General features: G+C 41.1%; 1 protein-coding gene across 1 annotated transcript in view; it reads left to right on the forward strand.

Annotated features, from left to right (window-relative positions):
- Positions 1-4,669: 4,669 nt before the first annotated feature.
- ank1a (ankyrin 1, erythrocytic a) overlaps positions 4,670-14,904 on the forward strand; it is a 92,705-nt gene continuing 82,470 nt past the window's right edge. The window contains exon 1 of the mRNA XM_053325545.1: positions 4,670-4,795. Within this exon, the coding sequence (XP_053181520.1) occupies positions 4,670-4,795 (126 nt within the window). The remainder of the gene's footprint in view (positions 4,796-14,904) is intronic.

A 14,904-nucleotide genomic window follows, 5' to 3' on the forward strand; every position in this document is an offset into this window, starting at 1 on the left:
AACGCTGCTGCAAATAAAAGAAACGCTGCAAATACAAAGACACACCGCAGCAAACAAAAAAAAAACCGCTGCAAATAAAAACAAACGCCGCTGCAAATAAAAGAAACACCCCAGCAAACTAAAAAAAACAAACACCGCAGCATATAATAAAAAAAACGATGCAAATAAAAAAAGACAACGGAAGTGGATTACCGGGGACTGTTTTTGCCGAAACACCGGAAGAAGAGACAACAACAACAGGACTACGAATTGGAAAACGAACTAGAAAGTAAGTGAAAATGGTAGTGTTTGAGGGTGACTTGTCTGTTTCAGCCAACATGGGGATGAGGATCGGAACTGCAGACACTTAAAACACGCTGTTCCGCCTATGGGACGGGTCGGAGGTTGGGAGGTAGCCACAAGTCCTTCTGAATGTTTTAAATACCAACCCTTAACATATTTATTCATGCCGTACATTGTTAGAAAGCATAGGTTGCCCTGATTCATTCAAGACCACTCACGAATTATATTGGTTGCTCACAGCCGTAATAGTATTCAGCCACTCAGCTAAAGTAAAAACAGCTATAATCTCTACATACCTTCAAAGTCTTCCCTTTATCCACAACGATCATCTTATGACTCAGGACTTTCTGTACAGCTCGCCAAGTATCCATTCTTGTGAAATATGAAATCCGTTTCCATAACATCGAAATACTTTCCTCAATATGTCCATGTATTTAGTCCAACACGTAACGTAATAACACAAATAACAAACCATATACGGTCCCTTTTACGTCTTTTCCTGACCTACACGTACAAGCAACAACTTCTTCCGGTGTTTCAGCAAAAACAGTCCCCGGTAATCCACTTCCGTTGTGTCTTTTTTTATTTGCATCGTTTTTTTATTATATGCTGCGGTGTTTTTTTGTTTGTTTGCTGCGGTGTTTCTTTTATTTGCAGCGGCGTTTGTTTTTATTTGCAGCGTTTTTTTTTTTGTTTGCTGCGGTGTGTCTTTTTATTTGCAGCGTTTCTTTTATATGCAGCAGCGTTTCTTTTTATTTGCAGCAGCGTTTGTTTTTGTTTGCAGCGTTACTTTTATTTGCAGCTATGCCGGGTCTCGGCCACCGTAGTACGCCCATGTGACCTGTACCTGATGTACCTAAGGATGACTAAATTAGACAAGGAAATGAGAATATTATCCCAAGAGTTTCCCCTGCGGCGTGGGTGTAGATGAGTGCAAAACTGACATTTACTTTCAGCAATGACAGGCAAGACAGTCCGGTCAAAAGAGTTTGTGTCTCTCACTTTTTAACACACACGTCACTTGCAGAATGTGACATCTCAGGACGAGGGAAGGTAGTCACCTGCTTCTAGCAAACCATCACTGTCTCAGTTTCAGGCTGAGACGTGGCACTGAATCTGGTTATACTGGAACACTTACATGACTGACTGTTTACATTGTTATCCTGAGGTTTCATCATACAGTACAGTATGATTCCATGTGTTGAAAAAAAGCTCCTGTCTCTTTTAACTGTGTTGAGTTTATGTGTGGGTGCGTGACAGAGAGAGTGTGTGTGGCTCTGTCATGTCCCGTCCACTGTTTTTAGAAGAGCACTGGAGCGGCTAATGTGCTGGCGGGTACTGGCCATCACACTGAAGAGAGCTTGGGCAGTAGCTGTGTGTTTCTTTCTCCCCTCAGGTCCACACAACCTGTCCCTTTGTGTCCCCAGCAGGACCACCCCAGGGACAGTCTATACACTGGGTGCACAGTGAAACACTGAAACAGGCTTATATTTGTTTTTTAAGGCTCATTTCAGTGGTTTTGCATGCTGTAGTCTACTGTGTTCTAACAAAACAAGTGTTATACTTTACATTAAGGCAGGACAATATGGCCTGAAGATCAAGTCAGATTAAATCCATAAATAAAACAAAAACAACAACAATTAACTTACTGTCAATTCTTGATATTGGAAAAAGAAGTGTAAAGCCTACATGGATGAGAAGTCCGTAAAGTTACATGTGTCAAAATGAACAGGAGAGGGACTAATCTCGTTGCAAATCTTAGTTTACATTTTGCAAAATTGGTGAATAATGGGCAAAAATAATGGGAAAAAGAAAAACAACTTAAATCACAAATAACTCAATTTACATTCAGGGATGCACTGATATGAGTTGTCTGTGTCAACTATAAATTACATTTCATTCAGTGACTACTGGCCACTGATTCACTTTCTAAGTGTCAATCTTTGGCCTCATGAAACCTTGCATAAAAATGATCACAATTACAGCGAGGTATACCAATTTGTAATTTAGGGAAATGACAGAGCTAATATTGGATCTGTATTTCTCTGACTCACAGGGTTGTTCCAGATTCATCTGCAGAGGATCCAGCTACTATAAGTGGCTGGCTGTGTTAAAATCCACTGTATAGCTGCACCTCTATTAGCTCAGCAAGAGTATACCATAACGAGACTAATTTAGTTGGCTAAGCAAAACCTCCTTATTTTGAAGTCATTCCCAGTGGTGATTCATTTAGGCACATTCCCCAAGAGTTCAATATAATGATGGATCTCTTGCCACAGAGCTGTCAGCCCATCAGTATTTGTGTTTGTTTGTGTCATAGCTAGGCCATATGAGGGAGTGATTTGTGTAGTAGCATTGCAGACAGAAGGCAATATCACCAGTCCAATTCATTAGTATGCTGCAGTACAGAGAGCTGCTATCAGATCTGGGGAAGCCTTGGCAGGAGAGCAGAGGAAAAACACAGAAAGAGAGGAAGACGTAAGTGCAGGAATGTGGACAGACAACAATACAAGATAATGAGAGTAATGTAGGAGGAATAGCTCATATGGCAATAATCCTCAACATAGTTTTGCTGTTAAGTGATACAGAACAGTGAGCCTAGAAATTCAAAAATATAATTCCCTGAAGAGCACATTTGATTCAAGTTGGGCTCAATATCACGAATCATTTGACAGTAAATGATGACTGTCAAAAAAGACCTGATAATTAAAAACAAGAAGAAAAAAACAATCAAAGATTGGGGTGAATGGATTGGAAATGATAATACCTTTCATGTGTACATCTTCATATGCAGCCATTTAAAATAACTAATGGGTGAGAGTAATAACAGCCATTCCCCAGCTGTCCTTTTGTGTGTGTATGTTTGTATGTGTATGTGTATGTGTATGTGTGTGTGCCTCTGTGCACTGAAGCACGTGTGTTGGCATGTGTTTGGATTATGTGTGTTTTTGTGTGTCTACAGTATCAGTGTGAACTGTATGTGTGATGTATAGTGAGCCAGGCAAAGAAAGATGTTAAAGGATCTTTTTTGCCTGCGTCAGCAGCATCGCAAGGAGGAGAGGAGGAGGAGGGAGGGAAGGAAAGGGGAGAGGGAGAGAAGGGAACGGGAGGAGAGAGAGAAGCAGAGCAATACCAGTAAACAGGTGCTGGCTCCATCAGCACCTCTCTCCCTATGCACCCCTTTCTGTCTATATTCATATATCCACATATACATTGTGCATGAGCATGAGACACAGAAAACCATTATACTGTAACAAATTATATTTATACTACCCCTTGTCTTTTATTGCAAAAGTATAACAGGGATCATGGACATAGGAAGGGGAAGACAAGTAACCAGAAAAAGAAGCCAATGAAGCAAAGCCCCTGGTGCTTTTACTGTAGAGACTGTATCACACTTTACAGTAGATGTTCAGGGATTGATATGGAGTAGGCTTTCATTGCTTACAGCCCCACTCTTATATACACAGGCACACTGCACCAACATCCTTGCATGGGTACCAATCCTGTCTGCTGCAGCGCCTGAACAGAAGAGAGGGAGGGGGGAGCAGAAAGAGGGGGAGAGTTAACGAATAAGAGGCAGATTTTTTTCCCTCATGCATGTTTTAGATTTTTTTTATTTCCTCTGGTATCCTGGTGTGTGTGAGTGATGCCGTGATTGGCTGTGGTGATGGTGGGTTCCCTGTGCAGCCTAGCGATCCTCCACAGATGGACACACAGCAGGACTATTAGATACTGAGAAATTAAATACAGGAAAAGGAAACAAAATCAATGCAATGTGAGGAGGGAGAGCTGACTGATTTAAAGCTGCTCAGGCTATTCTTCAACTGACTGTCAGTTCATCCCTTTTTAATCTTTGTTGATTGGGCGGGTGGAGGGGTTGAAGCAGTTTCACAGAATGTCAAATCAGTAAAGGGAAGAGATGTAAAGATAGAGAAGAAAACAAGTAAAAAAAGGAAAATCTGTTTGTTCACATTGTAATTTACCTTTTTTTGCTTGTATAGAGAACGAGGGAGACCAAAGAGGAAGGCAGAAGAAAAATTGAATGAGGGAAGTAAACATGAACGATTGAGTGAGAGAGAAAGAGAGTGAGAGATAGAGAGAGAGAGAGAGAGAGAGAGAGAGAGAGAGCTGCGCTGCAGTAGCATCCCACAGCAGACGGCTGAGGACTGCCGGTGTGTGTGTGACTGCACTGCTGAAGAGGAAGAGGAGGAGGAGGCAGAGGGTGAGCACGCTCTCAGACTCTGTAGGGCCATAGAGGAATACACAGCAGCAGCGGCAGCGCTTGTGTTGGCCTGCATCAGGTAGAAGTCCCTGTGCCGTCGTCCCGCAGACCACCGCCGTAGAATCTGGACACGCCAACACCGCCCAGACCCCTACCAACGCCATGGCACAAGCGGCCAAACACCTCCGCAAGAACAAGGATTTAGAAGCCCAGTTAGAGCAGGAGCGCAAAGAGAAGGAGGAGGAGAGGAACAAGAAGAGGAGCCGCTCGCGGGATAAAAAGCGCAAGGTAGTAGTCAGGGGTGGGGTGATGGGGTAGGGTTGGGAGGGAGGGGTGGATGGAGAGGGGGGCAGGAAGGTTGAGACGCCCCCCCCTTCTCTCTGTGTCATGCTAAACCGCAGTTAGGGGTGCCAAGGCACACATGGAAACCCAGTCTTGTTGTGTTTCTACTGTGTGTACACACAGTCTCCCTGGTACGCATGTATGTTGTGTGCATACAGACACAGGGAAACGGTACAACACACTGCATGCTTTCCTACTCCTCTCGACTGCTTTATACCTGCTTTATTGACTGTCCTGTCTAAGCTGTCTGATAAGGCAGTGTAGTACTCTTCTCTCACTGTCTCTGTCCCTCTTCACATCTCTGTTTCGTACCCTCTCTCTGTCACTTCTCTCTCTTTGTTTTCACACTGCGGTGAGGTGAAATTTCACTACAGCACTAATCATCCACGAGGTCAGTGAGCTTGCCTGTGTCCGCAACAGTCCGTTCTCTTCTGCTCTTTGCTTTTCCTCTATGTGGCATTGTAATGACCGCATAGTAATACCTGCAGGCTTCTATCTCACTGAGAAGTCCAGGCAAAGCCTGGCTCATTGTAAACAATAAATCTCTGCTCTGCCAGTCACCGACTGCAGGGGCATATCATAAAGCTGCCGAGTCTACTTTATTCCTCTGGCTGCTCGTTGCATTTCACTCAAACTCATTAATGAAAATGAGTCATCCGCAGATTGTGCTGTTGTGGTGGCAAATTGGTCCTCAGCAACCGAGTATGAGTCCAGCAGCCTTGTGAGCCTGCACTGTGCCAGGCTGGATGTAAACCAATCTGATGCTGATGCAGTAGAGACAGCGTTATAGACAGGAACACAGTACAGCTCTTCCACTTTCACAGATATGGGAGGCAGGGCTGGAAGGCTGGGGTTGGGAATAGATTTTTCTTTTTGTTGTGCTTGTACAAAGTCGGGTGGAAAAGGGGGTTAGAAAGAAGGTGTATTTGAGAAAGAATCGAGGCAAGAAAAGAAAGAAAGAAAGGAAGAAGAGAGGGAATGGCGATATGACTCAGATACACCTAGGGTAGATGTCTCTCAGTACGGGTTAGCTCCTTGGCTCTTTTTGTTGGAGAGTTAGACCCAGTCCTTTCATTGCAGACACACACATGCCATGTCTGTCTACAATGACTGACATGAGCCACTGAGTCCTGAGTTGAGGTTTCCCCATTCACTTCAACTCTAACATTGCTTTTTGATCAAAGGACCAGGAGTGTGAGTGCTAGTGCAGAGACTCTTGTGTGTGTGCATGTGTATTAAGCATTTGTGTAAATGCAATGTGTGCATGTTTTGCAAGATGAGATCAAGAAATGAAAGTACTAATGCAGCCTGACTTAGTAAGTGTATTGTTTCAGATGATCCCATATCACTTATGTAACCATGCAGCTTAAGTCTTTCAAATAAGCTTCCTGACTCCTCACCAGCTCTCCCTCCCAACCCCACTTCCTTTTTTTTAACACTGGCTTACAGTCATTCCTGGTTTCTGGAGCAGATGTTAATACTGGGGGAATTCACTCTCTTTATCGCTCTTTCTCTCCCGTGCCGCCTTTGTTTCTTCTTTGAAGCCTGCAGCTACAGAGGCAAATTCTACCGTCTATGATTCAAAAGTTGACTGATTATGTTTCCTTGTATGTTCATGCAGGGTGGTTAACAAAACCACCGTTGCACTTGGCACCTGATTTTTGTAGTCGTTCCATCAGCTGTCTTGTGTATCGACCTGCACCTCGGGAGTGTCCCTATCCTAGCAATGCAGGCAAGGTCGACACTTTCTCTGTGACACATCTTTTATTTAACCACCCAATGGCACACACACACACACACACACACACACACACACACACACACACACACACACACACACACACACATATTATCACACACATACACATATTATCACACATGCACCCTTACTTGTTTTCATTCTGTTCTCAGCCAAATAGTGTCTTGTTATGTAAGCTTCCGTTTCCTCCTCCATTTCAATCATTTACACTGCACAATTGATATGTTTTGAGTTTTTAAATTGATCTTTACATGTCTTCTGCAATGAATTGTTCCAATTTATAGTGGCTGATGTATTGTTGCTCAAATATTTTTAGTTGCAACAATAAAGAGCAGCGTAAGTTGCTCAGCTGGTTATGTAGACGATCACCTGATTCAGTCTTCTTTTATCCAGTTGGGTCTAGTGAGTATTATGACCTATAGAGGCTGCTTGACTCTCTAGTAGTACATTTTAATTTAGGATCTTTTATGGACATTATTTGATTTGTCCACCCTTTTCTTTATCCTCTTTGTGTTTTTTTATCCCCTTACTCTATTGTTTGTGGTATGTACATTGGTGTGTTATATCATTATTTCCATCCCTGCAGGGATATGAATCTGTGTCCACTGATGAATGACTAGACTCATAAAGGTAATAATTAATCATCAAAAGGTGAAAGTGCTATTTTAATTGGCTTCATGGTGTAGTGGCATTATAGAGCACAGGTCAGTTGCTGAGCAGTGGATAATGTTGTCCTCAAATTACTTTTATTGATGAGTTTTCTTCTTTTGAAAAATGAGCATTGTCAGGATGTGACCAAAGCCCTATTGTCACAGTCAGCACCTATTTTCACCTCATTCTGTACATGTGTTTGCGTCTACATCTGAAGGCTCTTTAGGCAGAAGTGGTTTACTTGGGCAACAATGGTCTTGAAGTATGAAGTATTGTTCTACTGTGTGTGTTTCATTCGTCTCAAACACATTTCATTTTAGGCTGTTTACTCTCTTGAAGATTCAGGACTTTTCCAAGGTCATGGGGTATGGGTATTGTTTTCAAACAGCCTGTTTTGTTATTCAAGATAAATGAACAGTCCAGGGCCATATAATTGTTTGTGCAGTTTTTTTAATGTTGTTTTGGCTCTGGTAATCTTGACATACAGTATCCGCTATTTTAATTACAGCTATTTTTATCACACTCCATAATGAGCATCTGCTTTAAGCACAAACGCAGACAGACCAACAGAATTGTGGCCACAAAACTAAAAGTTTAAAGTTCGTGTAAAGTAAGAATAAATGTGTTTTCTGATTTTAACATACCACAGAAAAGTGTGTTGTTAACCACCCTGCCAAATTTGAATGATTAAAAAAATCGCCAAATATATGAAATTAGGCTTCAAAGTTGTGTAAAACCTCAGTCTCTTTCTCTGCTGCCAAACGTTGTGGGAGTGCCCGTCGAGTTCGCTGAAACCCCGCCCCCTACCAAGTATCACCTGTCAATCAAAGTCACCACCTCTACCAGAAACATGGACGCTACGTCTGAGAGCTTTCTGCGGCTAGCTCGGCGGCTAGCTCGGCAGCTAGCTCGGCAGCTAACTCAGCTAACTGGCTAACTATAGACTGTAGTAGTAGTAGTAGTAGTGTGCGCTGAATGTATTTATACCTCAACAGCAGCAGGGGCGGGTTTATGCTAATCACCGCCATGTGATTAGCATAAACCCGCCCCCCACTAAATCCTGAACACAGAAATCTTGAAATACAGTTTGTGAAGCCTAGCTCCACAATTCAAATCTAAATGGCTGAAATGCTTTTTACCCCTTTTTTAGAAATACATTTATGACCTATTTAATGTGTTTAGAAGAGAATGTTTGAATTCACTTTACACAGTCTTTAACAATAGAATCAAGGTCTTGTTATTAATTATTATGAACAATCATGGCATTTGTGCCAAGTCTCATCAGTGGATTGCTTATTAAAAGAGAAACATTGTATAAGAAGTTACATTTTTACATTTAGCAAATTCTTAGTAAAACAATAACCTAAATTTGTCTCCTAAACTGATGAAATGATTGTAGTTGGATCATCGTCGTACATTACAGTTGTTTTGTTGCTACAGTATGTGACCATTATTTGGTGAGCCCCAGGGTGTTTAACAAATCCAATAGTCCCATCCAGGAAGTATGTTGTGCGCAGTATCTTTGTGTGCCATAATATGGATTTTTCTGGTGTCATTTCCCATATGTTCTATTGAAGAATGTTTCGTGTTTCAGTGAATATTAATCTGGAAACAATGTGTCAACATGGTAATGTGTAGTTAAATCTCTTCACATGCAAATGGATTTTTAAAGTTTCCTATGTTGTCCAAAAACAGTCTTTTACTCTCTCTTTACTTTAATATGATTTAATATGATTTGAACATTTGATTTGAAAACATTTTTACATTTGAGAAGCTGGAACCAGTACATTTTTAGGCATTTTTGTTTGAAAAAAAAAGAATAAATCAGTTATCAAAACTGTTACAGATTCATGCATTGTTAATCTTCTAAACAATGAACATTGTGATTAGGACAAACTCTTCAAATATCTAAAATGTTAGCAACACAAAATCCAATCTTCTAGTCTTTGAACATCTGAAAAAAATGCACCCTCCCTCACAAAAAAGTTCAAATTTAAGTTGATAATTCTCAGTGGCTACTTCTACTATGTGATACTATACTGATCATTATGATGTGTAAAGTCAGTGTTTGATGTGGCTAAAAGGTCACCATTATTGTTTATATACAGTTTCTGTCTAGTAAAGCTTGTCTGCTACTTGTAAGGCAGTGAAGTGCAGACAATGAGTCGTGGCAGTTATGGACTGACCCATTAGTGGTGTTCAGACTCATCAATGCAATAAGTCTGGTCAGGGTGCACTATGGCTACTTTGTTGCTGTATTGTCTAGAACTCAGAGGTGTTGGCTGAACATGTGTATCGCAGCCCATCAGGCATCTTAAAGGTACAAATTCACTGCATAAACTCTCAGGTTCCCAAAAACAACAACTGTAATGACAGACTCTGCCGCTAATATGGCTGCCAGTGAACATTTCAGTGGTGAAAGTACTATCTAAGTGCTATCTCTATCTTAATATAAAGCAGAGGTGGCAGCAGTGGATCAGCATTCCAGTCTCGTCTCTGTCTGCTTCTCCCTCTGTCCTCCAAAATCTCCTACCCTCCCTGCCTGAATGGGAAGCAGAGAGGTTAATGTGTTGATGTTGAAGACAGATTGGTACCTTAGTTATGTCTAGGTGTTGATTCTGTGTTGATGTGCATGTATGATGTGTGTGTGTTTGAGTGTGTGTGTGTAGATTTGGTGCAGTGGATTAGGAGTGCTGCAGCAGTGACTAAGCCCATCAGAACCAACTCAAGCACCTGTCTTCTGAGCAGGCCGACCTACCCGCTTACCTGCACCCTAAACGCCTGTGATCAAAGGGAATAACTTCATATTAGTCATTCCTCGTTTTCCAGGTGATGATCAATTGGATGCTATAACATGTAAACAGTTTTTATGAATGTGGATCCTAAGCTTTCTTTGTGCTCATCCCGAACTTGGCTACAAGCAATATTTGTCTCAGGACAAATAAAGAGCCTCTTATTTCACCTTTCTGTGTTTTTTAGTTAGTTGGATATTGACTGGTCCTTACTATTTGGATTGCAACTAACAATTCTTTTAATTACAGATTATTCTCATGATATTTTTTCCTGATGAGTTGTTTGGGTGAGCAGTGAAATAGCACATTTGTCCAAACAACAATTTACAAACCCAATTTACAGTGATATAAAGCAGAGGAAAGCTACAAATGTGTGGTATTTTCATGCTACATTTTCTGTTGATTGACTGAGCATGGATTGATTACTCATTTCAGCACTACCACCTTTCAAGCAGATGAGGATAGATTAAGAAGATTAAGCCTGAATTGTTCTAACTGAAACAACATGAGTGTGTGAGTGTAATAGGATGTAACACCTGTCAGTCAAGGTGCCCCAAACGCTCCAAACATACTTCTCTTTGAACCTCATTCACCACGAAATAGTGCATGAGAAATAGAAGGTGCCATTTAAACCTTTAAGTTTGACATTTGACATGCTTACTCGCTCTCTTGCTGAGAGTTAAATGAGCAGATAGATACCACTCGAACTTCAAAAAAATCTTGTTTGTTAAATCTTCACAAAAACTGAAAAACTGAACTGAAATGTAAAAAGATTATGACTTTTTGGGGTTTATATGCAGGACTATTTCTTGACCAGGCACAGTAACTTCCTGGAGTCTTGTCTTTTTGAGACCAGGCCAGCCAGGCAACCAGAGGAGATTCCAGGAAGTTTCTGTGCCTTCCGAGGAAATAGTCACAATGCAAAGTCAGTCCCCCCCCTCTGTTTCCCCCTTGCTAATCAGCTGCTACCAGTAGCATTATATTTAGTGGTATGGATTTATGCATCTAATTTTTTTCAAAAAAGTGTTCAAGTGTGTCACCAAACATGTCAGAGTATTCTTTTAAACTCGTGTGAAATTGTTATTTATTTTTCTATTCTTAGAGAAAAGGCATTTTTGCATCATATGACATCATTAGACGTCATCAGTTCAACCAACCAGCAGTCTATCCATCTCACCTCTCTTGTCACAAATTCAATTCATATCTCTGTGTGCGTTAATGAAACCTACATCCGATGTGTGTTTGTGTGTGTGGCTGCAGCCCAGGTGGCCCTATGGCACCCCCTTAGACAGATGACTCAGCAGGGCCGGCCAAGGCACTCACTCATGTTGATGGAGCCTGGGAATGGGTCTCAGTGAGTTCAGCTCCTGGCTCTAAGTGCTTGCTGGAGCAGGTTGGTGAGGGGCTGCAGCATACTCTTCTTTAATTAAAGCTAGAATGGGAGGTGCATGGCACGTGAGGCCAATTCACCAACCCCTCCCCCCTCCTCCCACACTAAGGTGATAGCAGGTCTTTATTTATGAGCTTGCAGATGCTTAGTGATTTCAAAGCTGATACCCCACCATACCCATTCAGGTTCATTTGATCAGAGAGAGACTTTCCCTGCTCAAAAGGTGCTCTCGAGTATTTGTAAAAATAGAAAAAAGAATCAAATAAAAAAAGTACAAAATAACATCAGGCATCCAGCAGGCACTCCCTCTCTGCAGGGGTTTGTCTTCTGCCAAACTCTAAAGCCTGAAAGCCTGAGGACTTTAAAAATTTTGTGATAAGTGATGAAGATATATTGCTGTTTCTTGCTGTTTTCAATTTCATCCAATTCAATTTCTTTTTAAGGCTGAAGCTACGAGTGTTAGCACCTTCTTATTATGTGTTATTATCTGTGTAATGAAAGAATGCATGATTTTGATAATCCTAGTAAGCCTGTGAGACACAAACCATTTATTGGTGTATTTCCCGGCTGATGATTGTAAATGAAGCTGAACTGACACATAGGACTGCAGTACTTTCAGCCAGCAACAGCCTCCAACACAGGTTTGTGTAAACCTCTAAAATATATTGAACAGCTGCAGCGGCTGGCTTTGCTCATCCTCCCACTGCATGGCTTAATCTATTCATTTGAGAGACAGCACGTGAAATGATGTGTCATATTGAGAGGGGCTTCCTCAGATTTTCCTTCTAGTGCGTCCCTGCCTCCCTCCCTTCATCTTACTCTCTATCTCTCTACTTGGACGATTGCGCTAATCTCTCCTCCCAATTGTTATTCGGATAGCGCAGCTGTTACGTAACTCCCTGAAACAAGAATTGAGACATCAGGGTTATTGAAATGGATAGTCATCATGCTCAAATAAAAGAGGAAAGAGAGAAAGAGAAAGAGAAAGAATGAGGTGATATCTTCTTAAAGAAATTTGATAGGTTGCTGGACAGCTTGTTGTCAGAAAGGGAAGCTTTTACCCAAGCTGTTACTCAACTTGAGCTCTTTCCCTTTAAGCTCCTTCTGGCTGATGAGAGAGGAAAGGACAGGAGGTGGGATAGAAAGCTTAGTGTGGTTTGTTGTCCAGGTACTCTGAGTCCTACCTTGATATCTTCAGACTCTGCAGCATCTCTTGGTCTGATACTGTACGTACGATAGCTTGGAGCTTCTGCAATGTGCAGCCTACCATCCACTGTATTGATTATTGATCTGCCATGCATTGCTCTGTAGAAAAAAGACTGTTCTGCTTTAAAAGACTGGGCATCTAACTTTGTAATTTCATACATCTCCATCCACCTTTTATTGATTTTATGATTTTGGCACTGTTGTCCTTATACATTCATGCTTCAGTGCACAAAATGAGAATAAATCAGTGTGGCTTTGAGTTTGCAGGGACATTTGCTGTTTTATCTTAGGCAAAACAGAGAACTAAAGTGGACATTCCACTTTAGTGTTACTAAAAGTCTACATTTTAGAGCACGCCTTTTACAAGTCTATGTTTGTGTATGCAAGGCGAGCATGCCAGCGTGGGAATACATTTGTATGTGTGTGGGAAGCACCTTATGTGCTAGTGATTGTGTGAAGATGAGCTCTCAGACTGAAGGAATATAGCCCAGGGGTAAGTCCATAGCACAGGGAAGTAGAGTGAAAGTTAAAAGGAGTGAAACATCAGAGGAGTGTGGGTGACCCCGGGGTGACTCTGCACCCTTTTCCTCTGTATTGGATGACGGGTGTCTTATTTACCTGATTGATATGATGATTCCTTTTTTCTGTCTACCAGAGGGAAGAGGAATAATTCAATTCAAAACCCAGCAGTACAGTACAGTAGGTCATTACAGCAGCACAGCTTCCCGGCTGTAATTCTCAGTTCCAGTTCCCTGAGTGCAGACAATAGAGAACGTCTGATTCATTTAATGCAATGGGCTGGAGAAGATTGAGATCATGATTGTAGTCTGAATCTCCTGACTGAATTAAACCTGCATAGTCCAAAGTGGCATGCTGAAGCACAGTTTAGATGTTACAGCAGCTAAGGGTGATGTTTTAAGAGGGGATGCAGATGTTGTTTTCTACAACAATCCTTTTGGGTAACATATGATGACATTACAAGGCCAGGAGCTTGGCCCTGGCCGGTGCTTTGGAGTATCACTCTGTGCTCCCTGATGACAAATCTTACTTAGTGAAGTGCAGATTTCTTGAGTCATCTAATCCTTGTGGCAAGTGTCATCACTGTTTCATAGTATCATGAACCTGTTATTAAAAGCTTAGCCATTTGTAAACCCCTTCATCATCTGAATCCCCGGAGGGAGAGGTGATGCCACTTTGATTTGATCCTCTTCACTTCTCATCACATCCTGCATGCACACAGATGCTCTGCTCTCCAGGACGATGGCCAATAAAGCGTTGATCAGTTGGAGGATAAAACATGACTGAGGAAGAAAGAGGGCCTTCATTCATTTATCCATTCCTAGTCATATATGTACTTGGCTATGTGTTAATACCATCTCTGAGATGATTTGTTGCATTGTTGCTTGTTACTAACAAATCTTAAGTAAAATGATCTGATGACTTTATTTTCACACAGCAAAATGCATTACAGAGGGACATTAGTTTTCACTAATTAAACGTTTCAAACAGTTGTAATTTGTCAATATTAAAATGCTCTTAGTGCAGTAATGGTCTTTAAAAATTAACCTTAATGAAACCATGTTGCATCACTCACACACATGAAGTCATGAAGACAGCTGACTCCATTTAGGATATTATTGTAAAGTTTGCAAAATTTACTGAGCTAATAAGTTAATAAGATAATAGACTATTTGTCTTTATTATCACAAAGCTATTAAAAATCATTCAGCTATCAGTCTGCTGGCAAAGATAAAAGACACATACTTTACAAATTAAAGGGTTGGTTCACCCAAAATGCAAAAAGAAAAACATTTTCTTTTGAATGCTAGTGGTGCTCCATTCACTGATATCCTGTTTATAGCAATATTTGTGGATTATTTATATTAATGGAGACTATGTTAATGGTAAAAACTCAAAATCACAAAGCAAATGTCATTAACTCCCATTATACTCTGGAAGCAGAACATTTCGGGCAGATATCTTAAAATCTGGGCAAATTAAACAAAATCCATCTACCTGACTAAATACCAGAGGCGATTCTAGGATCAGACCTTGAGGGGGGCTCAGCTCCTAATGAGAATTTGACATACAATGCCCTACAAGTGTTCAAACCCCCTGCTAAATTACTCATTTCACTGGATAACGTAATTTACAACAAGAGATATTAATACATAGTAGAGTAGGCTACTATAATGTATGATAATAATCGTTCAGAATAAACAATCACAGATTTCTACAGAGAGGACCCGAGGATAGT

The sequence above is a fragment of the Scomber japonicus genome, chromosome 9 (genome assembly GCF_027409825.1).
Source record: "Scomber japonicus isolate fScoJap1 chromosome 9, fScoJap1.pri, whole genome shotgun sequence".
In the NCBI taxonomy this organism is placed as follows: Eukaryota; Metazoa; Chordata; class Actinopteri; order Scombriformes; family Scombridae; genus Scomber; species Scomber japonicus.